The following is an 18,779-nucleotide window of genomic DNA, read 5'->3' on the forward strand; positions in this document are numbered from 1 at the left end:
ACATATATAGATATATAGATATATACAACTATAACGCGATCACTAAAGAAGTTTTAAAGACTTGGAATCACTTTCTCGATAGTTTTCAAGAAATCTAATAAAAACTTGAGACAGTACAATTAGATAATATTGTCTCATTTTTATATTAATATTTTGTAGATTGCTATTTTTTAATTAGTTAGTATTTTTTGTACAATTAATGCTCGGAACCCTAATAGCACAAAATATTGAAAAATATTGAATACATATGTATTTAATATTAGAAAGACTTTTAATGTCTTTTTGTATCTTATCTACATGTATTAAATATTTTTCAATATTTTGTGCTACTAGGGAATATTGAAATATTTTGTTCAGTATAAATAATAAATTATCAGTATTTATAATAATTATATTTTATCATTAAAATATTGATTCAATAAATAATAAATTTTTTTATCCAATATTATTTGATTACAAGTTAGAAAGATTTTTTGTTCTTTCTTTTTGCTTAAGTCGAGAGAACACGCAAGAAGCTAGAGCTTTTTAATTAAAATCAAAAAAGTAAAAAAGGTCTTTTGATCGTGTTCGTTGCTTTTACCAAAAAGGGTTCGACATCAAAGGCGTCAGGTTCATCCAAGAAGGGTCAATGTTCGATCCCTCCATGTTACTAAATTCTCGTCAGAGGAAACCTATTATTTTCGATGTCCCTTCTTCGACATTCTTCTTTTTTTTTCTTCTATCTCTTTTATTTCATCCTTATTTTAATTTTTTTCATCCCATCTATAAAAGTTTCTCCTATTCGTTGTTTTGTTATAGAAAAAAAAATTCAATTTATGCATTTATTTAGGTAAGGGGTAAAAGATATATGCAAATGTAATTATAGAAATCATATTTATCAATTTGTATTTGAAATTTTTATAATGTTGTCCTTAATTAAAGTTGACCCACTAAATGTAAATACTTTTATCTATTGGAGTCACGTAATGACACGGATGAACGACTGGTTTCCGTCACATCGGTGAAATCCGGAAAAGAGCAACAGGATATAAATTATCTGACCCTTTTCTTTTCTTTTCTTTTCTTTTCTTTTCTTTTCTTTTCTTTTCTTTTCTTTTCTTTTCTTTTCTTCTCACAAATCACAATGAACGAATTATAATATAAAAAGTAGACATATATCGATTGATTACTTTATTTCATTTATTTTAACTCTTAATACGTTTTTCTATTTCTTTCTTTATTTCATTATTTATGAAACTAGCTCGAGTGATCAGGTTTTAAGGAAAAAATCTAAAATGAGAAATTTATGTAAAACTGGTACACACGATACAGTTGATCTAACAGTTACGTACTATCAATGATTTCCATCTTATAAACAAGAATCAATATTACCGTTTAGTAGTTCGTAAATAAAAAAAAATCTAATACTATTTAAACCACTAAAAAAAAAATCTTACCTAAGGTGTTAAAGTAGAGTAACAGCTGAAGTTATTTTCCTATGTTAAGTGAATATGTGTGCAGCACTATTTTAAGAAATTTCCTAAGCTTCACAAATTTTCTCGAGGTATAATCCAGCAGCCACTTAGCACGCTGTGATCCATTATGCTTATTGTTTGACTTGTTTGGATTTTTCTAAATAAAATAATGAGTTATTACCAAATTAAACGATCCTCAAATTATTTCGCTTAAGTTCGAATGCAACGATGTGTTCTATGTCTTATAATTTGTGTATAATGAATATTTTCGTTCTATAGGATCTTCAATTTGGTAAGTAACAACTATCATAGATAATTATAAAAAATTACTGGTGAATGTCGTGATCGTGTTACTTTCATATAGTCAAGCTTTCATATTGCTTTCACTTTTATAAATGCTAACTATAGGTATATGCATGTTCACGTTAAAAGAATCAACGTAGGAGACGTTAATTTCCAACGAAGAGTAATCACACACGCAGACGTAGACAGTTATTTATTTAATATATAAAAATGTTAGTTTGATTTTCTCCCTGGCTGGTATCCAGCAATCAAAATCAATGAAACGAACAAGGAAGATAGAGGAAACTAGCTAGATCGACCCGGTGACCCCGACTCTCGTCCAGCGGCATCGTCCGGTGATCTAATTTTCAATGCACCGCTGAGTGCAGTTTTTTCTTTGATCCAGGAAAATACGGGATGTTCTATAGAATAAATCATAAATTATTTTCTAGAAATGTTCTGAGATTTTGCTCAGATTTATTTGATAAGCTTTGTTCAATTTTGTCAATTGTCAATGCACACATTTAATACAAAAATCTAACAAAATTATAATTGTATTAACAAATTCGCTAAAATAAAACAAAAAAAGCACATATTATTCATGGAAATTGAAATCATCCCTAAAACGTTTTCCACTTATTCGGGGACACTCAATATGTAGGTTTATTGACTTTGGAGTTAAAAAGATAAAAGAGAATTGATTGAGGGTTTTAGGTATTGACTTTTTCAAAGGTTTTCGTCTAGCAATTAGGTCCAACTGATTGAAAGATCCAACGAAGCGTTAGATAAAAGTTGAAAAAAAAAATAGAAAGAGATTTTGGATTTGAGATTCGTTCGATCGAATCCCCAGGATCCGTTGTTGAACAGAACGGGTTCCCGAAACGGGTCGCGTTCGTTCAGTTAACGATCGTGTGGCTTGCTGCCTGCTCCGAGAACGAAGTAGAATATTTCAGATAGCTGGTAGTCCGTGTCGATTCTTTCCTCTTACTGTTCTTGCTGCTGCTTTTGCTGGAGGAGTTGGTGCTGTTTCGCTACAGGGATGTCGGAGTATAGCCAGATGGATTCTTGGTAGAGTAATGAGAACCGTGAGCTGGATATCTGATACTAGGTCGTCTAATCGAGGTTTTCCTACGGCTCTTTTTTACCTTCCACATTTCTCTCTCTCTTTTTCTCTCATCGTCTCTTCTCTCTTATTATTTTATTTTCTTTCGGTTTCATTACTAGCTGTGCTTTTAACGTAACATACCTCGGAACTTACCTCTATCGGTATTCTTGGTGAATCATTTAATGAACGTCTAGAAAGTACAATGTATTTATATACTGGGTGATTCACGAAGAAAGGGTCATGATTACTGATATATTCTTGAATTGATGAAAACTGACTTTTTTTTTAAAAACAGTGATGATGATGCTTTAGGTTCATCTATAATTCATCTAAATGCATTCTATCAATCTCGTGTCTGTTTTGATAGATTCATAAATCAGTTGTCCAGATTCTTTAATCAAATTCCAATTATTTATTGGCTATACCTGGTTTATCAAAAAAAAAAAAAAAGAAAATTGGAAAGAGAGAATCATTTATTAAGCGTACTTCGGACGCTGTGAAGTTGTGAATATAAATTGGAAGTTATTGTAATGGAACACTGTTATTTTTGTGGAATCTAACAAATATTACCTTGCACAATTCCATGTGCGAACTGTTGCAAAACTATTCAACATGACTTCAGAAATCATATCCTAAATTTGTAATCACTTTGTTAATGACATTGTTTATTTCTTTTCTGAATCGTTCTAGTACAAATTTACTCTCTACAATTTATTTTACGATTCTAACTTATCGTTAGTTATTACTCGGACAATTTGTCTTTTAACATTAAAATTGTGTTCAATATTCATCGCAAATGGATCTAAGTATCTAAAAAATTTTAAAATTCAACAACAGTAAATTGCTTAGATAGATTAGAGTTAGTAATTGTAAATAATCTATGAACTCGGAGAAATCCGTGAGATCATGGATATCGCGTAGCGTTAAATTATTTTCTCTTTCTTTTTTTTTTGACAGTAAAGAAAAAAGAAAGAAAAAGAGAAAGGGATTTAAAATCTCAGTAACTTCTCTCAAATTGACCATACTCAAACTTTCTTTTTATGTTTATCTATATATATAAGTATTTATATACGTTACGCGTTCGATACTTGTAAAACTTCATATTTCTTTAAAGCGTACAACAGGTTCCAATCAAAAGTCGTACAGTAGCTTATTGCGTAAACTTCGTTGAAAGTTGCCAAACATGTTACAGGGTGACGGTTTCGATGCCGTACTTTAAAACCGTCATTACAAATTATATTATCTGAATTTACATAACATTCATGACGTCTTTTGATCCTTTCAACATTATTCTTAAAGCAATAAATCTAACTAAACGTTACGTTTTTATAATCAACCTTTTTTTTTTTTAACTTCATGCAACTTTAAAAGCATACACGTTACATTTATATCTATATCTATATTTTTTACATCTTAATTTTCTTATCAATACAAAATTATAAAATACTATTATTCTATAATTGTAAATGTAATATATACGGTATTTTTGAGAATAGAGTTTTGAACAACAAAACCTGTACAAAAATGGTTTTAAAACAGCATTATTTAATATGAACAATTATTTCTTTATAAAGTTCTTCTGAAGGTTATTTGATCAACGTATATAACTAACATCTATGCTCATGCAACAAGGATCATTAATACGTACGTGTTAGATTGATAATTCTCTTGATGATGGAAATATGAATGACGTAATAAGATTGCTAATTGAATACTGGTAACAACGAAAAGAACGATTTTAATTTGAATATCTCTTATTCTATCGAAGAAAAGATAAAAGTCGGTAAGCATCGGGCTTACGCCTATTTATTACAGGAAACTTATGTCAGTTATTCAAGGTCTTATTGCAGCATGCCAAGGCACGTTGTTAAAGCTTTTACGGTGTGCTCTTCATTTATATTATCCGATTACTATTAGCAACATCACCGTCGCGTACTATTACGCACTTGGAAATCAATATTCAAGTAACATTATTGTTTTATCCATTATTATACAACGACATTCTTATTCCTTTATCTTTATAATTAATTCTAATGATAATTCTCGGCCTGCACTTGACATTACCTTGTGTTATTATTTATTAGGTTTATCTGCATGTTTATGATGTCATAATAATGTTTGTCACTTCAAATATTATGTAATATATGACTTATTGTGCTTAATATTATTATTATAAATTATATGTGTATATAATTATTATATTATATGTATATAAAATATGTTTGTGAAAAAATTAGGTCATTGAACCGACTGGGTCGGAACTCGTACCCGGGTCTTCCGCATTCCGGTCGACTGTTTTCATCTTTCAGCAATCCAGGGCCTTCCATATTGTAAGAGAATGCGGTATTTAAAAGATTCTAGGTTAATAACTGAACTTCGAAATTATAAATAAATATTTGTTTTATCTCATTGTTAGAGAGTTCGAATTAAGGTTGAGATATACCTATGTTTTTTAATTTGAAAATTTAGAAGTAAATCGTACACTCTTTAGTGTAACGAGATGACTGTGCGATATAAATATACAAGCGGTGTGTAGGAGATATATAGAAGGATCAGATTACGATAAAAAGTAAATTGGAGATTGGAGTGTTGTAAAGTGTAAGTTGTAAAAAAAGATTATCTTTATGCAAATGTAAATTGTATTATTTGCTTTGTGTTGTGTTAAAAATTGAGACTACGCTTTTTGTGTCCTATCCATTGTATCTCTTATATTGTATTATATTACATATATATATAATATAATAAATTATATTATATAATAATTTTTATTTATATTATAATAAATATATCAATATATTTTATTATATAAATATATCAAAATATTTTATTATATTATTATATGTAACACATATGTAATTTTTATAATAATGTTAATTTTTGTAATATCATTTTAAGCACACATAATTCATGTATTATGCATAAGATTAATTTACATATAGCAGATAAATTTGAAAGAGCAAGTTGAAATCGGTTTTGTTTTCCATTCAAGATCTTAATCCTGCAAAAATATTTCTCATGATCTAATCATGGATATTTAGCCTAACACTTCATAACGAACTATTGTATTCTTTTCGGAACAAAAAATAACATCTTACAAGGTACGAAGAATTCTTATTTTCTCTCTCTTTTTTTCTCTCTCTTTTTCCTTCTCGATCCATATACATATATTTATAAATTCTTATTAATACGTTATTATACGTTTTCGAGAAACACAACGTCTTCTTTGAAACCCATTGGCAACAGACAGCATTCATCAATTTGACCAATTTATTCTTCTTTGTTTCTCGCATCCACGGAATGCAGAAGTAGTACTAATTTGTCAATAAATACGATGGAATTTTATAATTGTGTTGATACGACTGAGATACGTTCAGTTCTCAAGCATCAATCTTTGCATAAACTAAAATTGCATTTTTTTTTTATGATATAAATCATCGAACAATCTTAAGTATGTACTTTTTTTTTATTGCATTACAATGAATACGTTTAATACTAGATATACCAGACCAATCATTTTGACTGGTCGGGCCATTTTAATTCAAAATTTCTATTTCATGTAACATTTGATTTCTGTAAGTAATTAAGCGTTTTGTTATTTAAAAATGTCTATAAATCCATTTATCTATTAAAATTATTATTGTTAAACATTTTTTATTACTTTTTAAGAATAAATAAAGACTGGAAGCTTAAAAAAGCATTGTTTTATACACCAGTAATTTTGACTAGTGTGGTAAAAATAGGTCTACTGAAAATGGTGGTATATCTACTGTTAATGACTTTGTTTTTTTAGAACTATTAGAATTCGTTTTATCATAAAATTCGTTTCTTTGCTAGTTCGATGAACAAATTATAAAATACGTCAAGATTTTTGTTTATCTATTTTTATAAACTTTATTATTTTCTTTTCGTTCATCGATCAATCTAATTACAACAAAAGATCTATCAAGAGTATTCACAATTGTTAATCATTTATTATTAGGTCGTTGAAAATCTTTTTATGTTCATGATGTAATGTGTTTGTTCAAATTCGTGCTTCGTAATCTTTATAAATATATTTAAGTAAAATTAATTAAAAAAAATTGTGTGTGAAGGAGGGAAGGGGGAGAGAGAGAATAATAAAAAGAGAGGACGTGGGTGTGTAACTTATTAGGTTACTACGTTGTATCCGCTTCGAGTACGCAATAAATAAGTGGCACTTGGACTTACGCCAAGCTTGATAGGCGTTCATCAGGTGCATCTTTTCTTTTATATACTTAACGAACTTTTATATATATATGTTAAGTAAGAGATGAAGTTTTTTTAAATAGTTGGCAGTCTCTTCAAAAAATATATTTCCTTTAATATAACGATATTATAAAGGCGCTATCTTTCTTGCAAAATTAATCACTTCGAATACAAATATTTATATGTGTATATATACTGTAATATATAAATCTTATGTATATGTACATATGTACCTATGTAATTATATATATATTAATGTATATAATATATATTTGCTTGTTTGTATATTTTTTATTTCTTCTTTTACAGACGAAGTTCTAAAAATCCAAATCTCAAAAATGGGTTGCGCCTCACAGTGTGCCAAGTACTTTTTGTGCTTTTTCAACTTTGTCTTTTTTGTGAGTATCGTTTTATATATAAAATATAAATGTGTAAATATGTTAGGAAGATTTAAAAGTTTTAAGTTCCAAATATAAGAAACGTTTTAATTTTTTTTTCTTTTTTTAAATAAAAATTAGCTCGACCGAAAAGAATTGTTTCTATATTAGTTTTCCAAACTTTTCAATTCACCTACGTATAACAATATAAAGTATAGTATACCAATAATACTAAATATATAATTAAAAAAAATAATGGAAAATATTCTTTAAATAAACATTAAGTTTCCAAGCAATCGAATGAAATAATATCTCAAGAATTTAAAATGGTTCACAGTTACATGATATTAAATAATGGGTATATATATCGTAGTTTACATTTTCCTCGACTAGTCCAACGAATCATCGGCATTACTTCTCTTTTTACATTATTATTTCTTTCTTTTTTTTCCCTCGTCGAAGAATATAATTTTCGTAGAATTCTCAATGTGGAAATGTAGCTGCACTCGGAACAATGTAAAAGCAAGTGATCCCTCGAAGATAAGAACAACACGAATAGGAGAATCGAAACGATCGTAAAACCGCACGCGAATTAGGAAGTTCTTTTGCTTCGTGTTATTTTGTAGAAAATATCCAGAGGAATGTTCGCTTCTCCTTTCCTCGCAAGTGGCCTTGAGCTCTTCGAAGCAGAACGAAATCTTTTACATCGGGCATGTCTTTTATGCAGGTCGCTGGCGGAGCAGCATTGACCGTTGGTATCTGGTTGTTTGCCGACAGGAGCTCCTTCACGAACATCATCGCAACACTCGATCAGTCCGATATTTTGGTAAGAAATTGATTTTATTTCATTTATACCGATATCATATCAATTTTTAACACACACTTAATCTTTTTATGTTATCCTTAATAAAATGACAATTGTTTTAATTTTACTTTGATATCATTGAATTAAGAATGATTAACAGTAATCGATTATTTGATTAAGTATACCCCAACAAAATATTTATAATTAAATATAAATATTAATTATAAATATTTAATATAATTTTATATATTTTAATATAAATTATATTTATATTTAAATATAATTTTAATTTATTTATACCTCAATAATTATCTAAGACAATACTATAAAAATATAATTAAGAATTATAGTATTTATTGTCTAGGCTTAATAATAAATTAAAAATCGTACAATAAAAAAATGTAGAAAGAAAAATATATTATATAACATCTATTAATAGTATGCCTTAACAAAGATAATGAAATACGATGAGGTATATCCTCATAGCATATATGAATCAGACTACTCCTGATGAATCAACGCTTGATAAAAAAATAATCTAGATGAATTCTAGAAAGAATATTAGAAAATAATAAAAAAAGAAAATGATTTTTATGGAAAGATCTTTTAAATTAAGATTTATTCTGTGATTTCTTTCAATCGTTATTTTAGCCACCTGTTTGCGTTCGTTGTTACAACCTAATCATACATATATATACATATATAGAATAAACTTAGGATGTTCTGCTTAAAAGACTTTGGCCAAATATCAAAATTCTGATAACATTCTCAAAAAAAATCAATGTCATCTTAGATAAACTAAAGCTCACATCTTATGTTCATACGTATACATGTATGTATATACGAGTATATGATGTGGAAAGTTGAACGATCATCGATAAGGAACTAAAGATTGAACGTAACCCACAGCTTCTTTTTATGTGTACGAAACCGTACACTCTCTCTTTATAACGCTTTTCACTATACGTCTTTCCAATAAGTTATTAGACTTTTAAATTAGAGGGTAGAAGAAGGAAGAAGAAGAAGAAGAAGAAGAAGAAGAAGAAGAAGAATTGCTCGTAGAAACGTCAAAATGTCACTATCAACTAACGTAAAATGTACAATAGACGTTCCTTCATTTCTATAATACAAATAGTCTTATCACACATTGATCATAGATAAAATCTGCATAATATTATGCACGATCAATATTTCAAATACTATTTTCAAATCAATTAACATTTTTCGTCCTAACTTTTTTTTCTAAATAATTTATCAGAAATTAAACAAATATACCGGACTTTGGATTAAAATTTCAAAGATTAATTTAAAGTTGATATTTATCGCAAAAGAAAAAGAATTATAAGGAAATCTTCCATTTGTTCCATCTGAATCGATAATGATGCGTGTTCAAAAGAATTTCTTTTCTCGCTTTCATCGTTTTATTCTCGGTGGAGGTGCGAAATGACCTTGGTAATTTCGAGGACAAAATCGCAACTTAAGGTAACGGCACGTGTTTATTAGATTGGTCAATAAATAACGGAGTTTTCAATCTAAATATTATTTTTGTCATTTATTATAATGTAAAATGTTAAAAGTCTTTCGATAAACAAAATACTCTATATAGTATTTCGTATATTATTTATTTCAATATATAAATAAATAATACAATAATAAATAATAATAATACAATAATAATATAATAAATAAAATAAGTAATATAAGAATAATAATAATATATATATATATATATATATATATATATATATATATATATATATATATATATATATATATATATATATATATATATATATTATTATTATTTTTATTATTATTATTATTATATATATTATTAATATTAATAATAAAGTATTTTTAAATAAACATATATTTTTTTGTGCTGTTTATTTAAATATAAAAAATATATTCTAATGTTATTGTTATTTAAATATAAACTATTACAAATATCACAATATCATTTATTGATAACCAATCCGATACACGCATACATATAATGTATAGATGTATGTGTATCTATAGTATGCTGCACGTGGTTTTGCTCGAAAGATGAGATTAACCGATGTACCAGAGAAGTTGACAAGCATGAATGTAACGCAATTTGTCCGATTATCTCAACCAGTTATTCTAAGAAACTGAAGGAACGACGGCACCTGGGTTGTCTTGTTTTGTGTGCACCTCTCCAACGAAAAATACCGGTTCGTAAACGAGTTTCGTTATCTTACACCTTTTTGGCGTGAGATTGAAGAGTAGGAGTAGAAGAGGAAGGGGGAGAGTGTTTATAAAGAATCTTGGAGATTCTTAAATCGAAAATGTTCCATTCTTAATCTAAATTTTATTCGTCCTTTCACCAAAAACTTGTCTATTCTCTCGAACACGAAAAATCCACTGTTCTCTAATTGTAAGTAAAGAAAATGAATAGTTTCAAATGAATCGTATTAATAGAAGTAACATAAAACTTCCTTTTGGAAAAAGATTCATTTTATACTCTTTTAATCCGAACATGATAGTTAAATGATCACAAAAGGATTTGAATTCGTTCCCCTAGCATGATCGTGACTTCAAAGTAAATTTGTTAAAATTGAAAGAGACAGAGAAAAATAGGTTTAGAATAATCGAACTGGTGTATGCAAAAACTTGATACGTACTATTTTAATTTTTACTTGTTTTTCTTTTTTGGTTAATATTTCATTCAGTATATAAAAAATAATTTTTCAGTAATTTAAATACATGATCAGTATTTATATAATAGTAGGGATAAAATTATGTCAAGGTTCTACTATGGTTACATTTAGTTGTAGGGTTTATATTCCTATTTTATTATAATTAATATTATAATTCAATAAAAAATTATCTTTAGAATGTATTACAAATTTTCCTGATTATTATAATTATCCAAAAAACAAAAGAATCAATATTTTCATGTATGGTTCTTAAGAAAAACTTTATAAAGTTAATATATTTTAGAAAATGATTTTTCTCTCGTATCAAATTGTTGCATGCATTCAAAGATATAATTAAATCAAAAATTATACGTCCTTTTATTATTAGTTATTTCACATGTGCTAACGAGTTAAGTAGGTCACTTTGTTGACTTTCTTTGCACCCCTTCACCTACATCCTTTTTAAGAAAATTACAAGTGTTAAAGGTATTGAGAGACAGACAGAGAGAAATACGTGATTCATTAACGTCATTTTGTGAAACAAGCGAAAGAATACATCTAATTAGCATATTCTTGGTATTAAGTCAATTTGAGGAAAAATATTAAGGTCATATACGTGCGTACTCTTACCGTTAAGATTCTCAGCTAACACGATACGTTAAGAATGAGAAAAGGGTTTTAGACGACGTTTAATGAGGTCCTTTTCTGTGCAAACTCTAGAGAAAAAGAAAACAATAAAAAAGAAAGAAAAACATAAGAAGCACTTACAACGAAGACTGACCTAATTTTATGTTAGAACAATAGGACGATTACTTCAATAATTTATGAGATCCCATGTCGGATATTTTGTCTTTTTTTATTGTTTCTTTACGATCTTAATCCATTTCTTTTTTGTATTAATTACTTAAAACAGTTTGTTAAATTAAACGTATCATGATAGTTTTTTAATTATATGTAAAAGGCAGTTATGTTGATATTAATGTATGCAATACATTAACATAATTGTAGATACTTCTAACAGGTTTGAACGTATATATATGTATATTATTAGATTTTAGAAACCGTTTCGTACTAAGCACGACCTTCGTACTTGCACGATTTATCTCGACTTACTTGTTACTACTGTTAAAAGCAAGAGGGTATTACACGCACAAAGAGATGACTGTAATTTAATCATTCTCGTGGTCATCTACTAGAACATCACGCGCAACTAGAATAATTAAAACCAACTACTTTTCCAACCAGAGATCCAAAGTTAACGAATAAAAAAATAGCTCACGTGTATCTAACGTTGTATATATTTGAAAGAAAATAACTACACGCGAATATTATAAGACTTTTTTATGATCTTTCACATGTAAGAAAGAAAGGGAAAAACAAAAAAAGAAAACTTTCACAAAACTTACTGTCGAGAAAAAGATAATTACAAATTTATCTTTTGTTTTAGATTAAAAGTTGTGATATTTGTAGAAACAAAAGGGGGTAGGATAAAAAAAAATGTTCGAGCGGTGTTAAATGCGTGGAATCTAATATCTAATATCCTTAGTTTAAAGATCGGAGGGTCGCACGCGAATCGCCGGATATCCGTCACGCTGTAATGCATCCAATGGCGTTTGGCGTCGCGTGGCTACTTAAAAATACGTTGTGAGAAGATTTTTAAAAAGGTTCTAATATACGAAATTTAGTATTTCAAATTTGTGGATGTATGTAAAAAACAAAAAAAAAGTACCTAACAGGTAACTGAAAAACATGACATTAAATTTGTACATTTTTACTCAAGGGTACTAAAAAAGTACTCCTTAAGTAATATATTCAATTTTTCCATGCTATTATGAAAATTTATATGGTAGAAAATAAATGTTAATTATCTATGGGATATATAGATATATGTGTATAATGAACAAAATGTAAAGGAAGATAAATTTTTAGTCTCTTTCCTCTGGCGTACTTTTATGAAAACGTTATTTTTCTTTTCACCCCCTTTCGTTGACTGTATTAAAAAGTGTAACATATATGTGTATATGTGCATATAAGATGGATGGATGCACCGTGAAAACGTATACATATACGACGTCGCATTTTACAAAGTGGAACGCGTCTTTGTTTCGTACCACATTCCATCGTTCGTAAAACGGCACGTAGAATTGGAAGAAGCACATTATGCATCTGGGAATTGGGAGCATCATGTTCCTACATTCAAGTTTTTCGCATGCTTATCCATCGTATTCGTCGTCGTAGTCGTCGTTGTCGTTTTATTATACAGTACCATACTGTCGTATAAATGAACTCAATTTTCATGTATATATCCACCACATATATATATATATATATATATATATATATATATATGTGTGTGTAATGTCGACGTTGAAGCATCTGCTAGCACTTTTTTACGTAACAACTTCTCTTTCCGGTTTTCCTTAGAAGATTCATATATATATATATATATATATATATATATATATATATATATATATGTGTGTGTGTGTGTGTGTGTGTGTGTGTGTATGAGGGGCAAGGGAGATATCAAAAAATAATGAAAATCATTATTCGTGACATAAACATTCGTGCGACAAGATTTTTCCAATGTATGAATAACACGTTGCCATTTGTTTATTAAGAAAATGATAAAAAAGCGGAAAAAGAAAAAAATCATATGTTACAGCAACAAAAATGAATCTTCCATTACCTAAGAACGTTAAACCGAGTTTAATAATTGAAAGATCGTTTCCCAGGTCATAGGTTAATTGGACATTCGGTCGAAAATGAACTTTATCAACGGAATACTCTGAGCTAACAGCACACACACACAGAGTACTCGTTGAGAGAATTTATTTGCAACGCTGACGAGGAGAGGGATGGCAAATAAAAATGGTGGCTAAGAGAGACGACATGACTATGACGACGAGGACGACGATGAGAGGAGTCGTAATTATCGGTACTTCGAAGTTGATGAGATGATTGGTTGTCACATTATGCCACGATGCGTGGGAGGATCAGAGTGCCCCTGCACTGAGGATCGCAACAAATACTGGGGCCAAAGCCCTCCATCGTGCTTACTTTTTTTCTTTTAAAGTCCGCAACAAAGTGCTCCCTTCGATGTTTGATGTTCAGTGGCATGAACATAATTTTATGTATATTCGAATCATTTCAGAAGTTTTTCTTAGTAATTTTTACGTGAATAATCTTTTTTTTATGTTATTTTACTGTATAACATACGATTCATTTTGTTCAAATATGAAAATCAAAAATATTATATATGTTAAATTACTAAGAAAATCGAATACAGAAGATGATTATCAATTTGATTTAAATAATAAATCAAATAATATTTATAATTTTAATTCTCGTAAGATTATAAAAGGAAGAAAAAAGAATAATAACAATTCAGAATGTTAATTTTAAATGTGAAACCTATTCGTTGTACGTTCAGTGTTAAATACCATTGTCATTATGTTAAATATGTTAGAACAAAGTGTTGGAAAACTTTCTACGTTTAGATATTACGTGCAAATAGACCCAGATTCTTATCAGTAGTTGTTAACAAGACGTCAATAGAAGATTCGGTCTAATACAATTAAAAATGTCGGACAATTAAAGCACTTAATCGCACGTTCTATTTATAATAAAAGAATAAAAAGATATACAGCGTTTTCCTCATCCACATGCAGTTTCTTTAACGCTCGACACCGAGATGAATTTTCAATGCGACATGTGTACATACAAAGTATACTTACATGCATACATATATGTACTTAAGTAGAAAGTACCGATGTGAATTTTTGTACCTTTCTTTTTTTCTCTTTTTTCTTTGGCCATTCGCAGTGTCGAAAGATATACTTTAGTAAAGTGTTTTCCTTTTGAAAAGAACGTGTCGTTGATACAGCACACGGTGACAAACTCATATGATCTAAAATACATACCTTCGTACATACTTACATATATTTATGCATATATACACACATATATAGATATACATATGTCAAGTTTTATATTCTTGACGATACTATGTAGCAACCACGTCTCACCTTCATTATCGTCGAGAAAGATGCATCCCTAGGTGTACCTATTCATCGCGTACAAGTAATTAGAAAAGCGTTGACGAGATTAGACTATACTTGTGTGCTTCTCTTCATCTCTTTTCATCGCGATTTTCGTCCTTTTTTTTTTTGTTTTAACTTTTTTTCTTTTTATACCTCTTCCATAACTGTCCCGTCGCGTGATTACGAAACTTTGTTCACATTCGTGACTCATCTCTAAGAATAAAAATAAAAGATAAGAAAGAAAAAATGCGTATGCACAATAGGTCGATATGGTGACCATGCACGAAGACAATAAAAGATTAATCAGAAATTATTGAATAATTAAATAACAACTACGTAACGTTTTAAACGATCGTATTATTGTAACAAAAATAATGTAATTTTGATACTTTCCGTTCAAGAATTCCAATGAAATAACAGTTTTATGGATTCGTGTATTGTAAGCAAATATTCAATACTAAAAGTATATTTTCATTGATCCTTTCATTCGCATAATCCTGAATGATATAATATCGCGGTAGTATATAATTTAAAATGTTACCACCTTATTCTTAATGTTTATTCAAACGATTAATGTAAATTACCAAAAATGACGGTCTTACGACAGGTGTTCGGCGTATTCTTCCTTATGTTAGTAGAATTAAACGGGACAACGTAGTCGATAAATACACAAGAGAATGGAAGTGGCTCCTCGTGTAAAATTGTTGTTGTCTCGTCTGCTGCTAGAAAATGTAAATTTTATAGATATCCTTGAAGAAATAACGGCGAGATATGTTACTAAGTACTTGTTTCGATGTAAGCTTACTGCTGTTACTGTTACTGTTGCTGTTTCCGTTGCTGCTGTTATTACTACTACAAAATTACATGGGAATAGACGAAAAAAATTATTCGCAGCTATCTAGACAGATTCCTAAGAGTAAAGTTGTTGTATCAAGCAACCCAAGGAACATGGTCCCAAGATGTCAACTATAAAATATTGAAAATGTTCACATACTACTGGATGAAATGTGTCTTATATCGTTCGCATAAAGGAGGGACTATGTCGTCTATGTCTGCTACTGCTGTTGCTACTATTGCTTCGTGAAACTCGATAGGGATCACATATGACAGGGATCGTTCGTACATAGCGACCTTATAAGTGTTCTCTAAGTGCCATTTGTGAACACCATTATGTCATCCTCTTACATACATCAAGTAGTATATATATGTATATAAGTCTTGTGTTGTAATAACAGATACAATACATTCCATTCGTACTGAATATCTTACAATAAAAAAAGAATTGACAGAATATATTATATTAAATTATAGGAAAAAGTTTCTTCGTGCATATTTTTATGCAAAAAACTTCTCCAAATGGTTTAAAACTATTTTATGATGTATGTTTAGTTCCTTACCAATATCACGACTGTTAATGTGCCGATTTTGCTTAATTTTGCCCATGATTTCATTGACTTTTCCAATAATTGGTCGACGTGAAAAAAACGAAGTGCATTTTTGGTATCTAAAATTCTAGATTGAAAATAATAATAAATCAAAGTCTTACTATTAATCTCAACTTAATTTAAACGTTTATTTTACAAACGGAACACAAAAAAACAATCGACTCAAATATAATGTATGATAGGATCCCAATAAAAGGATAATTTATTTTATTTGTTACAGACAAAAACGGATACCGATGTTATAAGAATGATGTCCTACATCCTAATCATTGCCGGTGCCCTTACGTTCATTGTTAGCTTTTTAGGGTATTGCGGTGCAATGTTCGAATCTAGATGTCTTCTCTGTGTCGTAAGTTCGTAATTTATTATTTGATTGAAATCATACATTTATATATCTATATGTTACTTTCAATGTGTTTAACGTGGAAAGTTGTATAACATTTTTATTATTAAATTAAATTACAATAAATCTGTTAAGTTGCTAATAAGTTTAGTTTAATTTTAAATTAAAATGTTTCACAGAGTTAGTGAGTTATTATATGAGTGTGTGTGTTTTTGTGCATGAAGGGGCGCATTTGAGTGAAATGCGGAAAACGTCCGAGGAAAAACTTTCCGGTTTCATAAATTGAAAAAAGTTAACAGCAATCTTCTTATCACTCATCTGTACGAGGATTGAATACAAGTTGTCAAAGAGGCCAAAGATATTTTAAGTGGTAAGAAGAGGAAAAAACTTCATACTCTGCTGTCTTTTGGAATGGTTTAGCCTTGTTAACATTGCTGGTAAGATGAAACTAATCAAACGAATTACAGATGATCTTATAACAGCATGTCAGGGTCACAGGAATATAAGAAATGCAACTGCAAAACCAAATGTGTTTCAAAAAAGTTTACGTGCGAAGCTACCGGTTTACTCTGTAGTTCCAAATACCCACAGTTTTTTGCCTTACTCCAATAAATAATCCTTATGATTAACTATGATTATAAATAACTGTATGTTGATTTTTACTAAAGGATTTATTGTCTTAATAATAAACGCATTTTTAAATTTCCTTGTCAGAGCGATTCAATACACTGACCACTACCTTCAAGGCATTATGTATAATAATTCAACATTTTGTAGATTGACCGAAACTTGTTAAAGGTATTTTGTACAATATCTTTTCGAACAAGCATTCTATATGGTGTCCGGACATTTTAAAAAACTCTCACGTTAAACACATTGACCGTAATATATATATTAAATTCTATATTTACATTATAGATAGATCGTAATCGATGCCGATAAAAGAAATATCTTCTTTGATTGCAGTATGGCGTCCTTCTTTTATTGGTTTTGGTCCTGGAATGTGTGGTGGTTGGCCTTGCGTTTGGACTAAAAGGAGACGTGCGTATATATATGTGTATATGTAGAAAATGCCCAGGATAGAAAACAGTTATATTTGCTTTAAGCGATTCCAATGTTGGACAGTTTGTTGAGTCGTGAAAGTTCTTTAAAGAAATGCTCTCCATTTTGAGTATTTTTTCAGTCGTTTTTGCATTTCATTGAAAATTTCTATTATTTCTATTAATTTTTAAAGATTTTTATATTAGTATTTATGATTGGGATAGAATTGTGTCAATGTTACATGCAAGATACATACTTATATATTATCTTAAATATTTACCTAATATTAGCTATTATTGAATCATATTAATCCGTTAACTTTATACAATAGTTTATTACAGTGTAGTAATGTACTTAAGAAAAAAAGTAATGATTACTAATGTTGAAATAACAATATAAATATAGGCGGAAAAAGGTACACAAAGTTTCTTGAAGTCGACAATCAAGTATTACGCAGCAAGTGTGGATCAGACCGAAACCGTGACAGTTGCGTGGGATGGTATTATGAGCCAGGTATTTTAAATTAATTCAAAAATGATAATGACATGTGTCAAAGATATATATAATAATTCGATCATATTTAGCTTCATTGTTGCGGTGTTGAAAGTTATTTGGATTTTCACGAAAGTACAAATTGGACGACAACCAACAAAGTGGTACCAGAAGCTTGTTGCATAAAACAAAATGGTGAACTGCAGGATCGCTTGTGTCCTCTCATTCCTACGTCCACGAACTCTTATTATCAGAAGGTAAGCCTAATAATAAATATATAAACATTGAACAAATATTGATTATAATAATTTTAATCTTATAGTAAAAAATGGATGAAAATAACCAAAATTCTTATTCATAGGGTTGTTACAAAGCGATACTAACGATGGTAGAAGAAAATGCTGCAATAGTTATAGGAGTAGCAGCTGGTTTAGTCCTGATCGAAGTCCTGGTTATTATAATGGCCTTATACCTGGCGTGTGTCTACTGGCGTCCGCAACATGGT

General features: G+C 29.3%; 1 protein-coding gene across 7 annotated transcripts in view; it reads left to right on the forward strand.

Annotated features, from left to right (window-relative positions):
* Positions 1–18,779, forward strand: part of Tsp66E (Tetraspanin 66E) — a 33,285-nt gene that overhangs the window by 11,346 nt on the left and 3,160 nt on the right. For 4 of the 7 annotated variants that reach the window (XM_015333971.2, XR_016176138.1, XM_089171240.1 and 1 more), the window contains 7 exons: positions 7,375–7,463; positions 8,170–8,268; positions 16,619–16,747; positions 17,708–17,782; positions 18,188–18,295; positions 18,367–18,531; positions 18,636–18,777. In XM_015333971.2, the coding sequence (XP_015189457.1) occupies positions 7,404–7,463; positions 8,170–8,268; positions 16,619–16,747; positions 17,708–17,782; positions 18,188–18,295; positions 18,367–18,531; positions 18,636–18,777 (778 nt within the window). In that variant the 5' untranslated portion in view covers positions 7,375–7,403. Of the gene's footprint in view, positions 1–5,078; positions 5,172–5,199; positions 5,440–6,932; positions 7,073–7,374; positions 7,464–8,169; positions 8,269–16,618; positions 16,748–17,707; positions 17,783–18,187; positions 18,296–18,366; positions 18,532–18,635; positions 18,778–18,779 lie in introns of those variants that run through there. The other 3 variants (XM_015333946.2, XM_089171241.1, XM_015333985.2) reach the window with 3 other exon arrangements.

The sequence above is a fragment of the Polistes dominula genome, unplaced genomic scaffold (genome assembly GCF_049000335.1).
Source record: "Polistes dominula isolate Pdom_NZ unplaced genomic scaffold, Pdom_raw_medaka contig_31, whole genome shotgun sequence".
In the NCBI taxonomy this organism is placed as follows: Eukaryota; Metazoa; Arthropoda; class Insecta; order Hymenoptera; family Vespidae; genus Polistes; species Polistes dominula.